Below are 23,730 nucleotides of genomic sequence, written 5' to 3' on the forward strand. Positions count from 1 at the left end.
ACCCCTCCTAACATCCCCCTAACAACAACTCACCTTAAACCTCCACCTAACAACTCACCTTAATCCTCAATCTTAACATCTCACCCTAAGTTTTAAATCTCTACCTAACACCTCACTCTAAAACACAACCTCCACCCAACCTCTCAATCTAAAACCTCAATTTAAACGTCTACCTGACTTGAAATGTAATCCTCCACCTAACGCTTGACTCTAAAACATAACCTCCGCCCAACCCCTCAATCTAAAACCTCAACTTAAACATCTACCTGACTTGAAACGTAATCCTCCACCTAACACTTCACTCTAAACCTCAGCCTCTACGTAATACCTGACCCTAAACCTCAACCTGTACTCAACCCCTCACCCTAAACCGCAACGAACACCTCAACCTAAACCACAACCTTCACCCAACCCTCACCCTAAACTACAATCCCCATCTAAAACCTCACCTTAAATGTCAACCTCCAGCAAACAACTCATCCGACACCTAAACCTTCACCCAACCCTCACCCTAAACATCAACCCCTAGTTAACACCTCAACCTAAAGCTGGCCAATGAAAGATTACATTTCAGCCACTCAGTGGGGACATCGAGCCAATTTTCTGTTTTATTTAACCAAGTGAGCTGCTTAAAAACCAATCTCCAGCTAACACATCATCCTAAACCCTAACCTCCACCTAGCAATTCACCCTAAACCTCAAACTCTATGGAACAGCTCCATCTATTAATCTCCACCCAACATTTCACCCTAAACCACAATCTTCACCCTAAACCTCAACCTCTACCTAGCACTTCACTCTAAACCCCATCCTCCACCTAACCCATCACCCTAAACTTCAACCTCCGCACCACCCCAGAAAAATTATAATGTACATACAATGCCCCCCCCCCCCCCATTCTCCTAGATGATGGATCTGTTTGGTGGACAATCAGTGACATACATGGGTCAGCTCAGCTTTCATATTTCTCCATTGTGATATCCTAAGCTAAGTCAGCCCATTCTGCAGCTGTTCTCAGCCAATCAGGAAATATTTAATTGTCCATTCCTCTATGGGGTAATCTGGGATGCTTAATGGTGGATGTAGCCCAATGAGTGTTTACCTTTCCGCCAAAATATCCAATTTCTCCATTGTGTCACATTATTTTTCCTAAGTTTGAATGTAGTGATGCAGTCACCTTTTGATATTTGTACAACTTCAGATACAATTTAGTTTTCCAGTTGTGAGTTCAAGGTACACCAGGGGATCTGCCACAAATGTTGAGGCTGCAAATTGAGCCAATCTCAGGGGGTCATTTTGGTACCCTGAATATCAAATTAATTATGTTTATCAAAGTGTCAACGTACTGTGCAGTAATCGATCACCAAGCAGTTATATTTGGGCTCCTCTGGCCTCGGGGCTCAGTTGGTTTTCCGGTGTTTAGTTAGGGATTATGACTCAGTTGTACAGGAGGTGGGGTATCTCACTCCCAGCTGTCTGAAGTCCTGTGGGTTCGGCTGAGGACACCAGGCCGGTTACGCCAGGCGAATTGTGATCCTGAGAGTAGCAGGGGTGGACAGGCTTGGCACGGCACACATGTCCATTTTATGGTTTAGGAGGGACCACCAAAGTTGTGTGGTTTGCATTCAGAAGAGCCCCCAGATAGAAGGATTGTTTAATAAACCTTTACTTTGATAGTGCGCCAGGAATACAATACAATAAACACCCCTTCCCTCCATCATTCTGGAGGAATGGATAACTGGAACCCTACAACTACCCTTCTGATGATTCTCCTCAATGGTACAGCAGAGGCATTTAGATGGGGTGTCTGGATTCTGAGCTGGTGGCTTCTGAAACACCAAAGGATCTCCACAGTGCCAAGGTTTGTAAGGCAACTAAATGGACTTGAGATCAGAGCATCACACCATAGGTTGATCATCCAAAATTTTATTTATTCCAGCACAAGATCAAGTAGAATGTTAGTTATAGTTGAAGCAACACGTTTTAGGGCCAGAACTCAGCACCTTCATCAGGGCTACAACAATAAAACAAAAAAATATGAATAGATATGGAGTATTTTTATTTAAAAAAAAAAAAGTTTGCATAGCCATTCATCCAGTGAATCAGCATGTACATTCGCTTTGTTCTACACTTGGGGGAATTAGCAAATAAATGTAACCATTAGCCAGAATCTCTAGGATCATTACATTGTATCCAATGTTACAAAGACATGTGTTGTCTATGCTCCTCAGCTCCATCTAGTGGCCATAATGCATATTTTACTACTGCCTATAATAAAAATATAAAACACATTCAGAAAATAAAATAACCTTAGGCTCACTGGCTGGTGCTCAACATTTTTTTTTTTGGGGGGGGGGGGGGGGGGGCACAAACAAACTGAAAAAAACCCCATCAAACGCAGCCACTGTGCCATCAAGCGCAGCCACTGTGCCATCAAATGCAGCCACTGTGCCCATCAAATGCAGCAACTGCGCCCCATAAAATGCAGCCACTGTGCCCATCAATTGTCACAACTGTGCCATTAAATGCAGCCACTGTGCCATCAAATGCAGCCACTGTGCCATCAAATGCAGCCACTGTGCCCCATAAAATGCAGCCATTGTCCCCATCAATTGCCACCACTGTGCCATCAAATGCAACCACTGTGCCATCAAATGCAGCCACTGTGTCCATCAATTGCCCCCACTGTGCCCATCAATTGCTCCCACTGTGCCCCATCAAATGCAGCCACTGTGCGATATCAAACGCTTCCCTCCATCTGCACTTAGATGTCTCGGTGGGACAGCTCCTCGATGTCTTTTCCCACCCTCTCTTCCCATCCTCTGCGATGATTGGATGCCTGGCGTCCAATCACAGCACCTGTCATTTCAGCCAATCAGGGAACAGGTAACAGATTTGAGCACCTGATTGGCGGAGATGCAGTTTAGTGTTAGGAAAGCGAAGATTCTTTGGCTTTTCTAACACAGCTGAGTGACCTGCAAGCGCTAAGCATGGCGCTCGCTGGTCACCTTTTTTGATGCCTATTAGAGCCTATGGCTCTAATCAGATGCTTCAAAACCACCCCCCGCCAGCACCCAGCACCCGAAAAAGGACCGAGCACCTGAATAGGCGGTGGCAGTGGTGGCCATAGATAGATTCATGCAATGCATGAATCTATTAGTGCTGGAGGAGGTGGCAGGAGAGAGGGGGCGGCGCCTGTGCGCCCTTAATGCACGAGCCACCACTTCTATATTCCAAACGCACTGCACTTGTGATCTGCAGCGGGTGTCAATGCAAAGTTCAGGTCACCCCAAATGCATGTTGCAACAGCAGTGCATTTGCCCCAACTGGATCACATAGTACAGAAGTACCATGCGATCCAGTTGTAGTACATTTCCAAAAATAGCAAATGCCCTACTTGTGGTGTGGTTTGCACGGCACTCGAATCGCATGTGAATCGCACAGGAATGCACAGCGTGAATGGGCCCTCAATCTGTGAAAAATAAACAAAGAGCCTTAAACAAAGCATTTATATTAAAAACAAAAACTTTAAGGCACTCACAAAAGGAGAAGTGATCATTCATTATATAAAACTGTGGGGAAGATGACACCCTGCATCCAATCACAGCCTGAACGGGGAGGAGAGCCAGCCAGAGCAGACAAAGAGGGGATCTACCAGAGCTGAGACACCGGACGCTGTCCAAGTCCTGCCCCCTGGATCGGCTCCTATGATAGGCGTCACACTGGATCGCTTCTCCACTGCTTCTGCCAGCCCTGCATTTCTGTGGCGGAAGCGGTGCAGCCTTTCAGGGGCCATCAAAACGGTCGGGCAGTCTGTTCCTGGTGTCCCCCTTCTGGCAGGTGTCACCCAGGGGAGGCCCCACCCCCCGCATCCCCCCAGCGAAGCCACTGGGTTCTAATTTACCTGAAAAGGACTTGAAGTTCTGTCCAGCCAGTCCTGAGATTTACACAGCACAGCCCTGTCTGGCAAAGCAGGAGACCCACAGGTCTTGTCCCTCCCCCAGCAGGTGATTGGCCTACAAAAGGAGAAGCAGAGGTGTGATTCGCTCAGTTCTCTGTCACTCTGCTCTCTCCTCTTATCAGCGTGCTCCTTGTTAGAGCATCCTCCAGATTTACCTTCAACTATGTAGTGTAAGGGCCTGCCTGATTGCATACAAATTGAAAGTGTCAAGGTTTGACCTCATATTATATGGTTTTGGTAAATCTAAAGGAAAATTACACAAGAAGATTGTATAATGTGAACCCAGCTTTAAGGTGATGTTAATTCTTAGCAAAAACAGTAAAAATGTTATATTAGCAGACTTCATCTGCAAGATTTGCTGGATCATTTTCACCCAAATATGGCAAATTCTCTGGAGCAGCCTTATAACTGACCCCAGGTCTAATATTAAGGTTTTGCTCAAATACTTTCACAGGCAATTTCCCCTAAGCAAAGGACTGATATGTTTATAGGGCATGCTGGGATTTATGGTTCTTCAGTATCTCTAGATCTGTAGACAGCTCTCATAGCACACAGCGCGCATCAACACTGATCAGCTGGTCTATTGCGCCATCTGCTGGAGTGTAATAGCAGTGCAGCTCCCTCCCAGGTATTCAGCAGTGTTAAATATCCCCGATTTCCAGTGACAGTCCCAGATACCACTCAACTGTTGCTGAGAAATTGTTGTCCCAGGAAATGCTGGCTCCTTTTTCTGCACTATAGGAGGGAAATGCCAGTTCTAGTTAGAAAAAACATTCTCCTCCATGGCAGTGCTGCACACTGGAGACATTTTAGCACATTTTATTGCAGATACTTGCCTGCTTTTGGTCTGTAGATCCTGAAAGGCCACCTCAGATCATGTGGATTGCTCTGTAATAACTGGTATTCCTTTGGTTATATAGCTCTCTGTGCTTCACCAGAAAAAACAAACCACTGGTGCAATAAACTTAAAGGCATTCCAGGGTATATTGCTTCTCCATTTTGCTCATAATGGGCACAGGAGGTGTGGAATTTAGCACAGGGATGGCGGGAACCCCTCACAATGGGCACAGCAGGCGTACAGATCCCAGGAACTCAGCACAGGGATGGTGGGAACCCCTCATAATGGGAACAAGAAGTGTACAGACCCAGGAACTCAGTGCAGGGATGGTGGGAACCCCTCATAATGGGCACAAGAAGTGTACAGATCTGGGAGCTCGGCACAGGAATGGTGAGAACCCCTCATAATGGGCACAGTAGGTGTACAGACCCAGGAACGCAATGCAGGGATGATAGCAACTCCTCATAATGGGCACAGCAGGTGTACAGACCCAGAAGCTCAGAACAAGGATGGTGGAAACTCCTTATAATGGGCACAGCAGGTGTACAGAACCCAGGAACTCAGCTCTGGGATGATGGGAACCCCTCATAGTGAGCACAGCAGGTGTACAGATCCAGAAACTCAGAACAAGGATGGTGGAAACTCCTTATAATGGGCACAGCAGGTGTACAGATCCCAGGAACTCAGCACAGGGATGGTGGGAACCCATCATAATAGGCACAAAAAGTGTACAGACCCAGGAACTCAGTGCAGGGATGGTGGGAACCCTTCATAATGGGCACAGTGGGTGTACAGATCTGGGAGCTTGGCACAGGAATGGTGAGAACCCCTCATAATGAGCACAGCAGATGTCACAATATTTTCTGTCTTTCTCATCCACAGGACTATGAGTACCCACTGCACCCCCATAACACCAACTACCAGAAGAATGACCGCTGCCCCCCACCACCACAGACCCTTCCTGATCGGGCCTGTGAGGTGTTGAGCTGCCGCTCTGACTCCGAGTGTGAGAGACACAAACGCTGCTGCTTCAATGGATGCATCTACGCCTGCCTGGAGTCCGTTCAGCCTCCTCCAGGTATGATGGTGACCGCTGCACATTATACAGAAAAAAATTAGTGTGGGTCAGGCAAAAGGTCAGCAAGCACAGGCAGGGGTGCTTAGGGTTACCCCTAACCCTTGTTGTCTTGTCCTCCTGATCTCCTACATCTTCTTTGTAGCCACTTCCTGCTTTAGGATGGGTTTCCTGATGGTGACAAATTCTCCAGCTCTACAAGACTCTGGTCCAGCCGCACCTGGAGTATGCTGTCCAGTTCTGGGCACCAGTCCTCAGGAAGGATGTACTGGAAATGGAGCGAGTAGGGCAACAAAGTTGATAAAGGGTCTGGAGTATATTAGTTATGAGGAAAGGTTTGCGAGCACTGAACTTATTCTCTCAAGAGAAGAGATGCTTGAGAGGGGATATGATTTCAATATACAAATACCGTACTGGTGACCCCACAATAGGGATAAAACTTTTTCGCAAAAGGGGGTTTAACACGACTCTTGGGCACTCATTAAAATTAGAAGAAAAGAGGTTTAACCTTAAACTACATAGAGGGTTCTTTACTGTAAGAGCGGTAAGGATGTGGAATTCCCTTCCACAGGTGGTGGTCTCAGTGAGGGGGGCATCGTTATTTTCAAGAAACTATTAGATAAGAACCTGAACGGCCGCAACATACAGGGATATACAATGTAATACTGACATATAATCACACACATAGGTTGGACTTGATGGACTTGTGTCTTTTTTCAACCTCACCTACTATGTAACTATGTAATGCCTGTATAATGTGTGGTTTACAAGGTCTTGTGTAGTCTCTGTTGATAGCCCATGTGACAGGGTGACCACGAAGGAGCAAATCTAGGAGATAGTACAATGTCACCCTATAACAGGAAGTGTTAGAACAAGGACCTTCATGGCAGGATCACCAGGGATTATTTTAATGAAAGCAGCAGATTTATGAAAATTAAATGAACATGCTAAAGCTTAAAGGGGATTTTACAGATTGGGGTATTTATATATCTCAAGATATCATTTATACTGTATGTGTAAAACATATATATGTATGTGTGTGTGTGTGTGTGTGTGTGTGTGTGTGTGTGTGTAGTGCACACTTCTCACCAATTTCTGTAACGTTTTTCTTTCTGTCTGCCTTCAGTGCTAGATTGGTTGGTGCAGCCGAAGCCTCGCTGGTTGGGTGGGAATGGCTGGTTACTGGATGGACCAGAGGAAGTCTTACAAGGTACAACCTTTAACATTGAATTAAACTGCTAATATATATTAAATAAAATGCATAGCCTTTTGTTCAGACAATCTCCCTGTACATTCGCTCTGTGCAAACTTGGGAGAAATAAATGTTATTTAGGCGATTTTGTGAATGAATGGCCACTGGGTGTCAGACTTTCATTGAGTGTAGTACTCCTTCCTGGCCACTAAGTGTCAGACTTTTTCTGAGTGTAGTACTACTTCATGGCCACTAGGTGTCAGACTTTTCTTGCACATAGTACTTCCAACCACTAGATGTCAGACTTTTCTTGAGAGTAGTTCTTGTTCTTGGCCACTAGGTGTCAGACTCACTAAATATAGTACCCTGCACTCCTTCCTGGCCACTAGGTGTCAAACATTCACTAAGTGTAGCACACCTTCCTAGCCAACAGCTGTCCTTCTTGGTCACTATGTGTCTGGCTTTCACTGAGTGTGGTACCTGTTGCCAATCCTAAGGGCTCAGTCACTTAGCATTCTCTGTGTTTCCGCTGACAGCTGAAGCCTGCAGCACCACTGAAGATGGGGATGAGCCTCTCCACTGTCCTACAGGATACGAATGTCACATAATTAATCCCGGAAGCCCAGCAGAGGGCATCCCGAATCGAGGGCAGTGCATCAAGCAAAGAGGAAACTCAGGTGAGTGAAACTCCCAGAATTCCTCACACTATGACGTCACAGAGTCACGGGGGCTGTCCTAATTCACCACAGACCTGACACAGATTTCCTCTCTTATGTATTTTATTCCAGATGGGAGAAACCAGAGGTTGAAATATCCTAAAGAATATCATGGTAAGTCCATGTCTCTGAATCGGAGAAATTAGTGTGGGGGTGTCCTTTATATTGATTTCTGGTCCTCTGTAACCCTCCCCCTATGCACAGATCTTAAAGTGGTGTTGCACACAAAAAAATTTTAAAAAATGCATGAATGTTCCTAAAAAAAAAAACGAAATAAAATTTTTTTAATTTTTTTTACTCACCTCTAAATGGCTGTTGCTAGGGGGTCCCTCGTAGTCTGCCTCCTTCAGTGCCTGGGCTGGTGACATCACTTCCCCTCGGTGCAGGAAGGGCTCAGCTCCGCCCACTCCCTCTTGTCAATCAACTGGGACACGTGACAGGTCCCAGATGACTGAGCGGCCAATCACGGCACGCGGCGCCATTTGCGCATGCGCAGTGGGTGCCCAGCTGTGGCTTCACAGGTGTGGGCTGGGTGTCCACAGTTACAATGCCGGCGCCACCGAACAGAGGGGGGGACAAGCAGGGCTTCGATCCTCTGCATCGCTGGACCCTGGAACAGGTAAGTGTCCGATTATTAAAAGTCAGCAGCTGCAGTATTTGTAGCTGCTGACTTTTATTTTATTTTTTTTAGAATGGCAACTCCTCTTTAAGCTGCAAAGTTCAGGTCACAGTCCATGTTCACCCTGGTTGTCAGGGAACCCCCAAAGAAATGTATAAGAGGATACATACATGTAAGATAAAGAGGGGAGCAGTGATCTGACAGCATCACCAGAGAACCCAGTGCATGCAATATATATATATTTTTTTTCAATCAGAGAGCAGAGAGAGATGGTCTGAAAGAAAACCACTTTTATATGCAGGAGTGTCCATCAGAGTCCCCTTATATCCAGGAGTGTCCATCAGAGTCCCCTTATATCCAGGAGTGTCCATCAGAGACCCCTTATATCCAGGAGTGTCCATCAGAGACCCCTTATATTCAGGAGTGTCCATCAGAGACCCCTTATATCCAGGAGTGTCCATCAGAGACCCCTTATATCCAGGAGTGTCCATCAGAGACCCCTTATATCCAGGAGTGTCCATCAGAGACCCCTTATATCCAGGAGTGTCCATCAGAGACCCCTTATATCCAGGAGTGTCCATCAGAGACCCACCTATATCCAGGAGTGTCCATCAGAGACCCCTTATATCCAGGAGTGTCCATCAGAGATCCCTTATATCCAGGAGTGTCAATCAGAGTCCCCTTATATCCAGGAGTGTCCATCAGAGACCCCTTATATCCAGGAGTGTCCATCAGAGACCCACTTATATCCAGGAGTGTCCATCAGAGACCCACTTATATCCAGGAGTGTCCATCAGAGACCCCTTATATCCAGGAGTGTCCATCAAAGACCCCTTATATCCAGGAGTGTCCATCAGAGACCCACTTATATCCAGGAGTGTCCATCAGAGACCCACTTATATCCAGGAGTGTCCATCAGAGACCCCTTATATCCAGGAGTGTCCATCAGAGACCCCTTATATCCAGGAGTGTCCATCAGAGACCCACCTACAGTGGTGTGAAAAAGTGTTTGCCCCCTTCCTCATTTCCTGTTCCTTTGCATGTTTGCCACACTTAAGTGTTTCGGAACATCAAACCAATTTAAACAATAGTCAAGGACAACACAAGTAAACACAAAATGCAATTTGTAAATGAAGGTGTTTATTATTAAAGGTGAAAAAAAATCCAAACCATCATGGCCCTGTGTGAAAAAGTGATTGCCCCCCTTGGTAAAACATACTATAACTGTGGTTGTCCACAACTGAGTTCAATTTCTCTAGCCACACCCAGGCCTGATTATTGCCACACCTGTTCACAATCAAGGCATCACTTAAATAGGAGCTGCTTGACACAGTAAGGTCCACCAGAAGATCTTTAAAAGCTACACATCATGCCGAGACCCAAAGAAATTCAGGAACAATTGAGAAAGAAAGTAATTGAGATCTATCAGTCTGGAAAGGGTTATAAAGCCATTTCCAAAGCTTTGGGAATCCAGCGAACCACAGTGAGAGCCATTATCCACAAATGGCGAAGACATGGAACAGTGGTGAACCTTCCCAGGAGTGGCCGGCCGCCCAAAATTACCCCAAGAGCGCAGCGACGACTCATCCAAGAGGTCACAAAAGACCCCACAACAACGTCCAAGGAACTGCAGGCCTCACTTGCCTCAGTTAAGGTCAGCGTTCATGCCTCCACCATCAGGAAAAGACTGGGCAAAAATGGCCTGCATGGCAGAGTTCCAAGGAGAAAACCACTGCTATACAAAAAGAACATCAAAGCTCGTCTCAATTTCGTCTCAATTTCTCCACAACACATCTTGATGATCCCCAAGACTTTTGGGACAACATTCTGTGGACCGATGAGACAAAAGTGGAACTCTTTCGAAGGTGTGTGTCCAAGTATATCTGGCGTAGAAGGAACACTGCATTTCATAAAAAGAACATTATACCAACAGTAAAATATGGTGGTGGTAGTGTGATGGTCTGGGGCTGTTTTGCTGCTTCAGGACCTGGAAGACTTGCCGTGATAAAAGGAACTATGAATTCTGCTGTCTACCAAGAGATCCTGAAGGAGAATGTCCGACCATCTGTTCGTGTACTCAAGCTGAAACGAACTTGGGTTCTGCAGCAGGACAATGATCCTAAACACACCAGCAAGTCCACCACCGAATGGCTGAAGAAAAACAAAATGAAGACTTTGGAGTGGCCTAGCCAAAGTCCTGACCTGAATCCTATTGAGATGTTGTGGTATGACCTTAAAAAGGCCATTCATGCTCGAAAACCCTCTAATGTAACTGAATTAGGACAATTCTGCAAAGATGAGTGGGCCAAAATTCCTCCAGGACGCTGTAAAAGCCTCATTGCATGTTATCGCAAACGCTTCGTTGCAGTTGTTGCTGCTAAGGGTGGCCCAACCAGTTATTAGGTTTAGGGGGCAATCACTTTTTCACACAGGGCCATGATGGTTTGGATTTTTTTTCACCTTTAATAATAAACACCTTAATTTACAAATTGCATTTTGTGTTTACTTGTGTTGTCCTTGACTATTGTTTAAATTGGTTTGATGTTCCGAAACACTTAAGTGTGACAAACATGCAAAGGAACAGGAAATGAGGAAGGGGGCAAACACTTTTTCACACCACTGTATATCCAGGAGTGTCCATCAGAGACCCCTTATATCCAGGAGTGTCCATCAGAGATCCCTTATATCCAGGAGTGTCAATCAGAGTCCCCTTATATCCAGGAGTGTCCATCAAAGACCCCTTATATCCAGGAGTGTCCATCAGAGACCCACTTATATCCAGGAGTGTCCATCAGAGACCCACTTATATCCAGGAGTGTCCATCAGAGACCCCTTATATCCAGGAGTGTCCATCAGAGACCCCTTATATCCAGGAGTGTCCATCAGAGACCCCTTATATCCAGGAATGTCCATCAGAGACCCCTTATATCCAGGAGTGTCCATCAGAGACCTCTTATATCCAGGAATGTCCATCAGAGACCTCTTATATCCAGGAGTGTCCATCAGAGACCCACTTATATCCAGGAGTGTCCATCAGGGTCCCCTTATATCCAGGAATGCCCATCAGAGTCCCTTTATATTCAGGAGTGTCCATCAGAGACCCCTTATATAAAGGAGTGCCCATCCGGGTCCCCTTATATCCAGGAATGCCCATCAGAGTCCCTTTATATTCAGGAGTGTCAATCAGAGTCTCCTTATGCCCAGGAGTGTCCATCAGACCCCCCCTTTTTATCTAGGCGTGCCCATCAGAAAGACTGGGGGAGGGTCATGGCCAGCTGGCTGGCAGTGGGTGTATCAGTGCCGGGGTATTTTTATGGACACTTGCTGCTGATAAAATGATGTAGTGAGCTGGATGTGGCCCGTGGGCCATAGTTTGGAGACCCCACTATAGATAAATAGAGATAAGTAACATCTATAATCTTTGTTTTGCAAAGTAATGTTTGACATAGGGCACACCTATGATGCAGGATTCACAAAGCACTCCGGGTTTCCTAAGACTGCACACCAGAAGCTGTTTGCTTTCAGACTGTCTCTCTCTCTCTGATTGAAACTTCAGACTGAGCTGTACAAGGGGGTTGTGGGGGGCATTAGAGTGTAAGCTCCTCTGCAGAGACTGATGTGGCTGGCTCAGTGTTCTCTGTACGGCACTGCGGTATATGTCAGAGCTATATAAAAGTATAATACTAATAGTGAGTGATTGTGGGGGGGCATTAGAGTGTAAGCTCCTCTGGTACAGAGACTGATGTGGCTGGCTCACTATTCTCTGTACAGCACGGTGGTATATGTCAGAGCTATATAAATGTATAATAATAATAGTGCGTGACTGTGGGGGGAGGGCATTAGAGTGTAAGCTCCTCTGGTGCAGAGACTGGTGTGACTGGCTCAGTGTTCTCTGTGCAGCACTGCAGTATATATATAAATGTATGATAACACTGTTATACATTATATACCTCTCTACAGGTGGAAATTACAATAGCGTTGTGGTTGGAGTCGATAAACAGACCCGGAAGCATATAGGATAATGGTTGGTATTGTATTATGTAGTAATATTGCACATCACAAGGAAAATACACAATCCCCCTTTTCTGATCTTTTCTGAAAATGCCAAATGCCTGGCTATCTGTGACTTCAGTACTTTATGTGCCAAGATAAGTCAAGGAAAAGTTAGAGAATCAACATGACAGCCAAGCAACTGGCATTATCAGGAACAACGGGTTAAAGTAGAACTCTAGACAAACAGCTAAGTGTAAATTGGAAAGGCACATAGATTCACTTTTTCTTACCAATCTGTGGATTTGTGATTCTGCCCGGCCAGTCCTGAGAGTTACACAGACTTCTGCTGTTCCCTGGCTCAGCAACCTGGCCAATGGACAGGGAATTGAATCTGGAAGCTGCACTGCTGAACCAGGAACTCTGTGTGTCACCTGTCCATCTGCTGTGAAGAATGTCTGTAAATCACAAGACTGTCTGTACAGAATTACAAACGCTCATAATAAACCAGTCCACAGATCTGCAGTTCAACTATGTATTAATACTGAGCTTAGGTGTAGTACCTTCTCATAGCCAGCAGGAGTCACTATAATATTACTATTATTCTGTTCTATTATATTTTTCCCAAAATTCCCCAGTGCGTGACTCTGTGGGGACATTAGAGTGTAAGCTCCTCAGGGGCAGAGACTGATGTGACTGGCTCAGTGTTCTCTCTCTGCACAGGACTACAGTATATGCCAGCGCAATAAAAAAAAAAATAATAATAGTGTGTGACCTGGGGGGGGGGGGGGGTAGGGGGGGTTGGGGGTCACATTAGAGTGTAAGCTCCTCTGATGCAGAGACTGATGTTCATATCTATGTTCTCTGTATATCAGAGCTATATAAATGTATAATAATAATGACAAAAATGTTGCCCCCAGACCTCCAACGTATGTGTATAGAAATGTGAATCTTACCTCCGATTGTCTCCGAATCTGGAAAAAGAGAAGTCTGATTCCCACAATGCAATTGGAATATTTCTCATGTACGGATAGATCTTTGTTGGTCCCCAGACACTCAGGACGTGCGCTCATTGGTCGATCATTGGTCCTTCTTTGGTTGCTAATGAATGACAAATACTCTCATTGGTCACTCATTATTCGCTAATTAGTCGCTCATTATTTGCTTATTGTTTGCTTATTAGTCATTTATTAGCTATTCATTGGTTGCTCATTATTTTGGTAGTTCATTAGTCACTCTTTATTTGCTTATTGGTCGCTTACTAGTCGTTCATTAGTCCCTTATTAGTCGCTTATTGGTAGTTCATTAGTCACTCATTATTGGCTTATTGGTCGCTTATTAGTCACCCATTATTCGCTTATTGTTTGCTTATTAGTCGCTAATTAGTCACTTATTAGCTGCTCATTGGTTGCTCATTAGTCCTTCATTATTTGCTTATTGGTCGCTAATTAGTCCTTCATTAGTCACTCATTAGTCGCTCATTGGTCGTTCATTAGTCACTCATTATTTGCTTATTAGTCGCTAATTATTTGCTTATTGGTCACTTATTAGTCGTTAATTAATCAATTATTAGTTGCTCATTGGTCATTTAGTAGTCACTCATTATTTGCTTATTGGTCATTCATTAGTCACTCATTATTCGCTTTTTGATCGCTTACTAGCCATTCATTGGTCGCTCATTAGTCACTTATTGGTCGCTTATTAGTCACTAATTAATCACTTATAGGTTGCTCATTGGTTGTTTATTAGTCACGAATTAATCACTTATTAGTTGCTCATTGGTCATTTATTAGTCACTCATTATTTGTTTATTAGTCGCTAATTAGCCACTCATTATTTGCTTATTGGTCACTTATTAGTCGTTAATTAGTCAATCATTATTTGCTCATTGGTCATTTAGTAGTCATTCATTATTTGCTTATTGGTCATTCATTAATCACTCATTATTTGCTTTTTGATCGCTTACTAGCCATTCATTAGTCACTCATTATTCACTTATTGGTCGCTTATTAGTCATTAATTAATCACTTATTAGTTCCTCATTGGTCTTTTATTAGTCACTCATTATTTGCTTATTGGTCGCTTACTAGCCATTCATTAGTCACTCATTATTCGCTTTTTGATTGCTTATTAGTCATTAATTAATCACTTATTAGTTCCTCATTGGTCTTTTATTAGTCACTCATTATTTGCTTATTGGTCGCTTACTAATTGTTCAGTAGTCACTTATTAGTTGCTCATTGGTCATTTATTTGTTCCTTTATTATTCACTTAATGGTCGCTTATTAGTCGCTAATTAGTCGCTCATTGGTCATTCATTAGTCGCCTGATAGTCTCTCCTAATATTTATACATGCGGAATATTCTCCCGGAGGATCGGCTCCAGCTTGTGTTTTTCAGGCCGCGTTTCTCCCAACGTTCACTTGTTGATGTCTCAGAATCTTGCGGCACGAAATGTCCCCAATAGAAGCTCAGATCCCACACACACCGTCTGTCAGCTCCTTCCTGCACTCCCTCTGAATTATTCAGAACTTCATCATCCAAATATGAATCTCCCATCAGAGCTACTGATGTAGAAGGATGGCAGCTCAGATCTCCAGCAGAACAAAAAGATGAATGTGATTTACTGAGAATCACCTAACCTCCCAGAAATAGTTGATTGCTGAATGTGTTCCCAACTCCGCCCACCTTCCATAGTTCTCATAAGACGTCTCCCACTGACAAGTGTATGTTATAGAGACTCTCTGCAACCCACAGGACCTCCATTAGTCATTAGATATATCTGGTATGTGCCGTGCAGCATGCTCAGTAATGTGTCCAGGTCTTTATTACTTCTCGCAGAGATCTCAGTACTCCCCCTGATAATACCTTCATTTGCTTTTTGCTCCAGAAGGATGGCACCATAATTGTTCGGGCATCATCCAGGGTCGCCATCTACTTCCTGGACTTAGATGCCAGCTCAGAGATGACACAATCGTGTAAATCCTGGTGCCTGTGCAGTGTTTGGTTGTGTTCACAAATGCCTGATACAGATCAGCTGCTGCTGCAGCCTGTTACCTTGTTACTTGCTACAAAGTTACAATGTACAGCCTGATCACTGGGGGAGGAGAAACTGAGGAAATGCTTCCTCCTGCCTGCAGCAGACTGATGACATCATCTCAGCCCAGGCAAAGTCACTGACTGAAGCTCAAAGACAGCTTTTTTAGGATAAAGGGTGGAGGTTTTCTGAATTATGTAACTGTATATTGTGACATGTCAGGGGTTTATTTATGAAGACTTGTATAGTTACAGGTTCACTTTAAAGGGACAGTTGGTGGCTGTGCTGTGCAAATACAATATCTTCTCACAGAACAGTGGAAGGAGCTCTTCCAGAGTTTTTTTTAATTCTGATTTAGACCTGCTCCACCATGATGAGGGGGAGGGACGGACGCACACAGCACCTGAAATGTGGATGACATTTATGTAAAAACTTTATTGATCCATTTATACATTACATAGAGGATCAGGTATGTTGGAAGGATCTATTAGAACATTGATGAAATATTTTTCGATTTCCACGAAGTGTCGGTATAATATAAATATCTGTTTTATTTGTAATGTTTCTCATCAGACGGAGGGATGTTATAAGAAATCTCTGCAGGAAAACAAAGTCTGAGACAGCAGAGGAAATTCAGTGACACAGCCGAGGACGCCATGCGCCTCTCACCCACACAATGACTCAGCACTACTCTGCACACACAGTACAACCTATGATTAAAGTGTACCTGTCATCACATTACAGGGATACATGTATGGAGTATGGAAACGCATCTCAATGCATGTGCTAAGTCGTGCTTCGTGACACACTCTGACACATCATAATGCAGGTACATGCAGTGCGTCAACCCTGGTCAACATACATTTTGATGCACCTCCATTGATTTCAGTGGCAGTGGCATAGAAGTCAATGAAACACTTAGAAACTCATCTAACATATAACATGTAAAACATAATATAACACAACATGTAACATGTAAAACATAACACAACATGTAACATATAACACGTAGCATATAACACAACCAGGGGCATAGATAAGGGAGGGGATAAGGGGGTCCAAACCCCCTCAGAGAATCTGGGGCACTGCAGCTATGGTTGATAGTCTCTGCACATTAGAAATACTACAGCTGCTGCTTCTGCCACCTGTCAGAACTTAGAGATGGGCAGCAGCAGTTCAGAAGGGTGAAGGTTCTCCTTATCTTTTCCCTGGATCCAGTCACATGACACAGCCAATGGAGGACTTACCCTCACTCCCACATGCCCGGTCTGGTGAGTGGATTTGATGGAGGGGGAGAGTTGCACATACTATGTAATGTTGCACCCTCCTAGTTAGGTTACTAATAGATTTAGGAAAATGTAAGCTCATGGTAGAAGGCATGGCTGGTACTAGAAGAGGTGTCTACTGGATGTATTTAGGTACACAGTGAGTAGAGGTCGGAGAGAGATCCTGGAGAGACTGCTGTTTGACCCTTTTTGAGAGACTACTCCAGTTTTGCTGGCTCAAGGTTGTTTCCAGTGTGGGATCCCCATGAAGCTCTATTTCCACATCCTTTTAACCTTGAAGAGGTTAACTACCACCAGAAAATGGCCTTTGTTAAAGTTTGCACTAGTTCTGGAGTATCCCAAGGCACACCCTATACTCCATCCAAGTTTTTTTTGCCAAAACACTTTTTGTCTGGTTATTGTGTGGAAGGACTAAGAAACTGCAGTGTGTCTGACTGCTGTGCACCCAATAGGGGATAGAACCTGTGACAAACAGCGAGACCGGCTTGGGATCTGCAGTAGAGTAGGAATGTAGCCACTGTCATGGAACCCAGTTGCACTCTGCTTGAGTGCTTCTGTCAGTATACAGCCTCCTCCAGCCTGAACATCAGATATTACAGCCACATATTGCAACTAAAAACCAGGCGAGACTAGCTCAGTTACAAATTGGAACATGGAATGATTTATTGGACAAGAATACAGTCTTATATACACTTGAGGAGGAGGTTTCCCCCCTCCTGATCACATTACCCTAACAATACAACTGTAACCAGAAACATAAATTAACATGAACTAATTAACTAATCATTTAATCAGCCTAAGTGATTCAGAGGTTTGACCTTTCAGGTCAGTCTTTTAACTCAGAAAACACAATCCACATTATCATAAGTATAAACACAGGACACCTTCTCACAATAGCAGGACCCCACCAGTAGAAGACTATTTGTCTCCTACATTGTACAGGGGCCAATGTGATCAGCTCTTTCAATTAACATGTATAGTTCAGAATCAAATAAACCAGGAATAGTCTTTGTATATTTCCTGGAAGATATTGTGGATAAATACTACTGTTCCATTTGTTTGGTCACCCTGTGACCCTAATAGACACAGGATAAGACATAAGAGGGCATGGAGAGCTGAAACAAAGGTTAACAAACCAGGGCCCATAGTCAGTTGGCAAGAGACTAGCATTCAGTCCCCTCCAAAAGGCTCTGTCCCGGGTAAGTCTTTCACAGCCACCCTCTCTTAATCGCTTCCTAAATGGACTAGGAACTATGCATTATGTATTATGGACTATGTGACTATGGGCTATGGGACTATGGGATTTTTAGTGTGCATAGACTCCATAGAGCAATGTACATGACCACAAATAAAGTGCAAATGGAGAGGTTCAGGAGCTCATGGAGGACATTACAAGGTGTCAGCTTCTAATTGGCTGGAACTGACTTCTCTGAATGTTATTAGTAGTCCATCATTAACCTCTGATAATTTCTGGGTTCTAATATGGCCACTAACAGGCGTCTACAGGTGAACGCTGGTGGCAGATCAGCGCACAGTCCACCACAAAGATCAAAGAAGGCCATAGATCAGGGGTAATGAATTAAAATTCAAGGAGGTCCGATTGCCAAAATTTTCTTTGGGCCGAGGTCTGAATCTCAAGTCTGTGCTATGACTCAGAAATATTGTAGTAACTGTATATCTATCAAAAACATGAGAAATGTACAATTTCCTTAGCATTTCAACAATATTTATTGTCAAGTTGAATCTAGTGTCCCCAGATAAAGTTAAATCTGGTGTCCCCATCACAGTGCCCCTTTACATCAGGTGTCCCCATTACAGTGCCCCTTTACATCAGGTGTCCCCATTACAGTGCCCCTTTACATCAGGTGTCCCCATTACAGTGCCCCTTTACATCAGGTGTCCCCATCACAGTGCTTCTTTAAATCAGGTGTCCCCATCAAAGTGCCCCTTTACATCAGGTGTCCCCATCACAGTGCTTCTTTAAATCAGGTGTCCCCATCAAAGTGCCCCTTTACATCAAGTGTCCCCATCACAGTGCCCCTTTACATCAGGTGTACCCATCACAGTGCCCCTTTACATCAGGTGTCCCCATCACAGTGCCCCTATCACAGTGCCCCTTTACATCAGGTATCCCCATCACAGTGCCCCTTTACATCAGGTGTCCCCATCACAGTGCCCCTTTACATCAGGTGTCCCCATCACAGTGCCCCTTTACATCGGGTGTCCCCATCACAGTGCCCCTTTACATCGGGTGTCCCCATCACAGTGCCCCTTTACATCGGGTGTCCCCATCACAGTGCCCCTTTACATCAGACATTCCTGTCAGAGTGTCCCCTTACATCAGATTTCCCCATCAGAGTCCCCCTTAACATAAAATGTGAACATCAGCGTGTACCTTAACATAAAATCAGGGTCACACTGATGGGTAAATTTTATGTTAAGGGTCACGCTGATGGGCACATTTTATATTAAGGGGCACTCTGATGGACACAACCAAACGTGCCTCTTAACTTAAAATTTGCCCATCAGAGTGCCCCTTTAATATAAAATGTGCCCATCAGTGTTGCTTTTAAAATAAAATATGCCCATCAGCGTACCCCCATCACAGCGCACCTTTATATCGGGTGTCCCCATCACAGTGCCCCTTTACATCAGGTTCCTCCATCACAGTGCCCCTTTACATCAGGTTCCTCCATCACAGTGCCCCTTTACATCAGGTGTCCCCACCACAGTGCCCCTTTACATCAGGTGTCCCCATCACAGTGCCTCTTTACATCAGGTGTCCCCATCACAGTGCCCCTTTACATCAGGTGTCCCCATCACAGTGCCCCTTAACATAAAATGTGCACATCAGGATTTCCCTTAACATAAAATAAGTGTCATGCTTAAGGGGCACTCTGATGGACACAACAAAACGTGCCCCTTAACTTAAAATTTGCCCATCAAAGTGCCCCTTTTAATATAAAATGTACTCATCAGTGTTGCTCTTAAAATAAAATCTGCCCATCAGCGTGCCCCTTTACATAAAATAAGGGTCACACTGATGGGCACCTATTATGTTAGGAGGCATTCTGATGGACAAATTTTATTTTAAGGGGCATGCTGATGGGTATATTTTTATTGTGCACATTGATGAGCATATTTTGTAGGGCATATTTTGCTGTACCCATCTGCGTGCCCCTTAACAAAATATGCCCATTGATGTGCACATTAAAAATATACCCATCAGCGTGCCCCGTAAAATAAAATGTGTCCATCGGATTACCTCTTAACATAAAAGGTGCCCATCAGCATGACCCTTATTTTATGTTAAGGGGCATGCTGATGGGAAAATTTTATGTTAAAGGGCACTCTGATGGGCACATTTTATTTTAAGGGGCACGCTGATGGGTATATTTTTAATGTGCACACCGATGGGAATATTTTGTTACGAGGCACCTTAACAAAACATGTCCATCAGTGTGCACATAAAAAATATACCCATCAGCGTGCCCCTTACAAAAAAAAAAGCCCAGCATTGTGCATATTAAAAATATACCAGTGTGCCCCTTAAAATATGCCCAACAGTATACTAGTGTGCCCCTTAAAATATGCCCAACAGTGTGCACAGTAAAAACATTCTTATTTATAGATGACTAATGTGCCCACATACCTTAACTGCAGGAGGGTGGGCACAACTGAAGCTGCCTCGCAATGAGATCCAGGACCCGGGAATCGGAAACCGCGGGCAGCAGGGGGGCGGGGCACGCACGTGACGTCACACCCCTACTGCCCGTGAGTGTCTCTTCAGCTCCGAGAGACGCGGCCAGGAGCAGGGGGCGGGCGCATGCGCGCATCGTCACTGGTTGCTGGGGAAACCCGCGGTCCCAGCAAACCAGTGATTGCTGCTGTCATTTACTACACTGGCGGCATGGCGGTTCCGGGCAGAAGCGCTGCTCGGTCCGGACTCGGACCGCGGGCCGCCATTTAATGACGGCTGCCATAGATGGTCGACCAAGGGGGAATAAATAGCCAGGGGATTTCTAGTATTTATAAGATGTTGCTGTCACCTTTGGACGATGGGTCCATGTGTCCTTTGCAGAGCTGGGAAATATAATTGAACCAGTCATTGCCTGAAATAATAAAAAATATAATTTTAGATTATGTCCATTCCACTTCAATGGACACACGGACAAAAGAAATGAATTACAAACTACTAACGAAATGATACTATGTCCCATTAAAATTGCATAAAAATGAACCCCCATACTGTATATCGCCTCTATATTGGAGGGAATGCGGGGAGGTTGGAAACCTTGCTCATATATGGTGGCAGTGCCACCTGATTCAGTCATACTGGGTGGAAGTATTAGATCTAATTAAGAAGATCAGTGGGAATGAAATTGGGCTAGAACCGTGGCAATGCTTGTTCCATACAATGGGTGTCTCAAGGAAGAAATACAAAGCAGCAATCACTCCATTCTTGTTGAATTCAGCGAAGGCATTAATCCCGAAACAATGGAAGTCAACGAAAGTACCAACTATAAAGGATTGGCTTAGGGAGGTAGATAAAACTAGGCTTATGGAAGAAGTAATACATTTGCAAAACTACTCCGAAACAAGATTTGTTAGCATTTGGAAAGGCTGGTTTAAATTTAAACAACCTCTGGTATATGTGAGTTATATGGGAAGCGAGGGCAGCACTTAGAAGCCCATCACTTGCCCCTCTCCCTCAAATACCCCCCCCCCCATTTTTTTATTTATTGTTTTTTACACACAAGAAATGCACAATTTGCAGAGGAGAATATAATGGCGGTAGAGAAACGAGACTCTCTCCTCCTGCGATTTTTAGCAGAGCTGAGACAAATCTGACCCCAAATGACACTTTTTGGGGACCAGGAACATTATTACAATGGTCAATGCTATAAAAAATGCACTGATCAATGTAAAAATGACACTGGCAGGGAAGGGGTTTACACTCGGGAGCGATCAAGGGGTTAAGTGTGTTTCCTCGGCGTGTTCTAACTGTAGGGGGGATGGGCTTACTGAAACATGACAGAGATCACTGTTCCCGGTCACCGGAACCAGTAGATCTCTGTCATGTCACTAGGCAGAATGGGGAATCGCATAACTCCCAACTGTCCCTGATTTCAAGGGCCTGTCCCTGATTTGGAGCAATGTGCCTCTGTCCCTCATTCCTTCTCATTTGCCCCTCATTTTGGTCTGATCTATAAATTTGTATATAAAATGCACTTTTTATCCATCAAAAAGTGTTTCCCAGCGCTAAACCTTGATTTCTAAATTGCTGTATTTGTAAATTCCAAAAGTCAATATAAAGGAATAGTAGTGATAAAAAAAAGTTCTTGCGGGTTTAACCAATATTGTTTTTTTGTACAATTCTCCTTTAAGGGGCGTGGCAAGGGGGTGTGTCCTGTGTCTGCATACATTTGCTGATAGGTGTCCCTCATTCCCATCTCAAAAAAAATTGGGAGATATGGGGAATCGCCTTGTTTACATGGGCAGTTCCCATTCTGCCTCTCCTCACTACGATTGCGGGCCGCCGGCAGACATTGAGTCTGCGGGACCCGCGGGCATGCACAAGCGCCCTTTATCCTGCTTTTATGAACTGACCTACAGGGACGTCAGTTTGCGCAGGAGAACCATTCTGCCGATGTATATCTACATGAGCCAGTCAACAAGTGGTTAAAGGGGATCTCCGAATCATTTTAATGTAATTTCTTCTTTTTCAGGAAGAATCATCTCTCACAAGCCGACGCAGTATGGAGACCCCACCGTAGAATGATTGTAGAACAGATTAGCGCATCCAGGAAAATTGTCTTCTATCAAATCTTCTCCCGACACATCAGACACCACTGATAGGAAACAAATTGACAGCAAGTTCGGGATCGCTGTCTGCTTTGCCGTTATTGTCGGACTGGTCCTGAGTCTCGGCCTGTGCACATTCAGCCAGTGTGTTCCCAGGTTCCAGTCCCACCCCCTCTATGCGTCCGCAGCCGCCCCGCCCACACACTAAATCCTGGAAAGAAATCATGTGACTATTGCCCCACCCATGAGCATTGCTTAATCCAATTTAATTGGATCTTAAAAAAAACGTGGAAGAACAGTGAGACAATTTGTGGCGCGGTCGCAGTGTGCTGTAGATGGTGGCAGCCATTGATTTCTTTCACTTAGTGGATGCTCAGCACAAGAATCTGAGGCTATAACCATCTCAGATATTCATTCTGAAGATGTACATTGTGTCATATGATGACCTATCCTTTGATCTTGCCGTTGCTGTGCTCATAATTCCCATCTTTGGATTCTTCCTTGAAGGAGGCGGAGCAAAGCTCAGAGGAGGACGCTGTTCACTCATCTGTTGCAGATTTTGCAGTTTAATGGTTAACATTTTATACATATTGGAGCCAGAAAAGGCGTCGGCTGCGTCTGATGGAGAACTGTGTGCTGTCTCTGCTTTATAGGTGGACTTTAGCACAGGCTGGGGACTAGCAATGTTCACAGGTGTCTCCGCCCCTTTTCTAATCATATCCTTGTCTAGAAATACAGAAGCCAAAAATGATTTAAATGCTTTACTGCCGAATACCAATAAATGTAATCCGCTATTGCTGGGATATGTGGTTTGAATGAGGTTTGTGAAAACTCCAAAGACATGCAGGTGGGTTAATTGGCCCTGGTATATCAATGGGGACCTTCGATTGTGGGATTGAGGGTAGGGACCAATGAGAGTGTGCAATGTACAGGGATAGGGGTAGACACACACTCAGGTTGAACTGGATGGACTAGTGTCTTTATTCAACCTTACTAACTATGAAACTATGAAATCCTTCTGATGCAAAAAGCATCTGCTGTGCTCTGCTAGGGTTCACTGGAGCCTGGAGAACCTGTGTGAATCCAGTAGGGGTTCCTGCATCGCATGTCACCCGCCGGCGGTTCACACTGCCCTATGCACCCTGCTGCAGGTGTCAATAGAAAGGTAATGACACTCCCAGATCAGTTTGCATATCGCAGTGCGAACTGTCA

The 23,730-nt window shown here is 44.6% G+C and overlaps 1 protein-coding gene across 1 annotated transcript in view; it reads left to right on the top strand.

Moving 5' to 3' along the window:
* WFDC1 (WAP four-disulfide core domain 1) overlaps positions 1-23,321 on the top strand; it is a 28,650-nt gene extending 5,329 nt beyond the window's left edge. Inside the window, exons 2-7 of the mRNA XM_077453413.1 lie at positions 5,682-5,877; positions 7,001-7,084; positions 7,603-7,743; positions 7,855-7,896; positions 12,362-12,425; positions 22,443-23,321. Coding sequence (XP_077309539.1) covers positions 5,682-5,877; positions 7,001-7,084; positions 7,603-7,743; positions 7,855-7,896; positions 12,362-12,423 — 525 coding nt within the window. The 3' untranslated portion in view covers positions 12,424-12,425; positions 22,443-23,321. The remainder of the gene's footprint in view (positions 1-5,681; positions 5,878-7,000; positions 7,085-7,602; positions 7,744-7,854; positions 7,897-12,361; positions 12,426-22,442) is intronic.
* The last annotated feature ends 409 nt before the right edge of the window (positions 23,322-23,730 follow it).

The sequence above is a fragment of the Lithobates pipiens genome, unplaced genomic scaffold, assembly GCF_037356315.1.
Source record: "Lithobates pipiens isolate NorthernLeopardFrog02 unplaced genomic scaffold, aLitPip1_a1.2 Scaffold_10, whole genome shotgun sequence".
Taxonomy (NCBI): domain Eukaryota; kingdom Metazoa; phylum Chordata; class Amphibia; order Anura; family Ranidae; genus Lithobates; species Lithobates pipiens.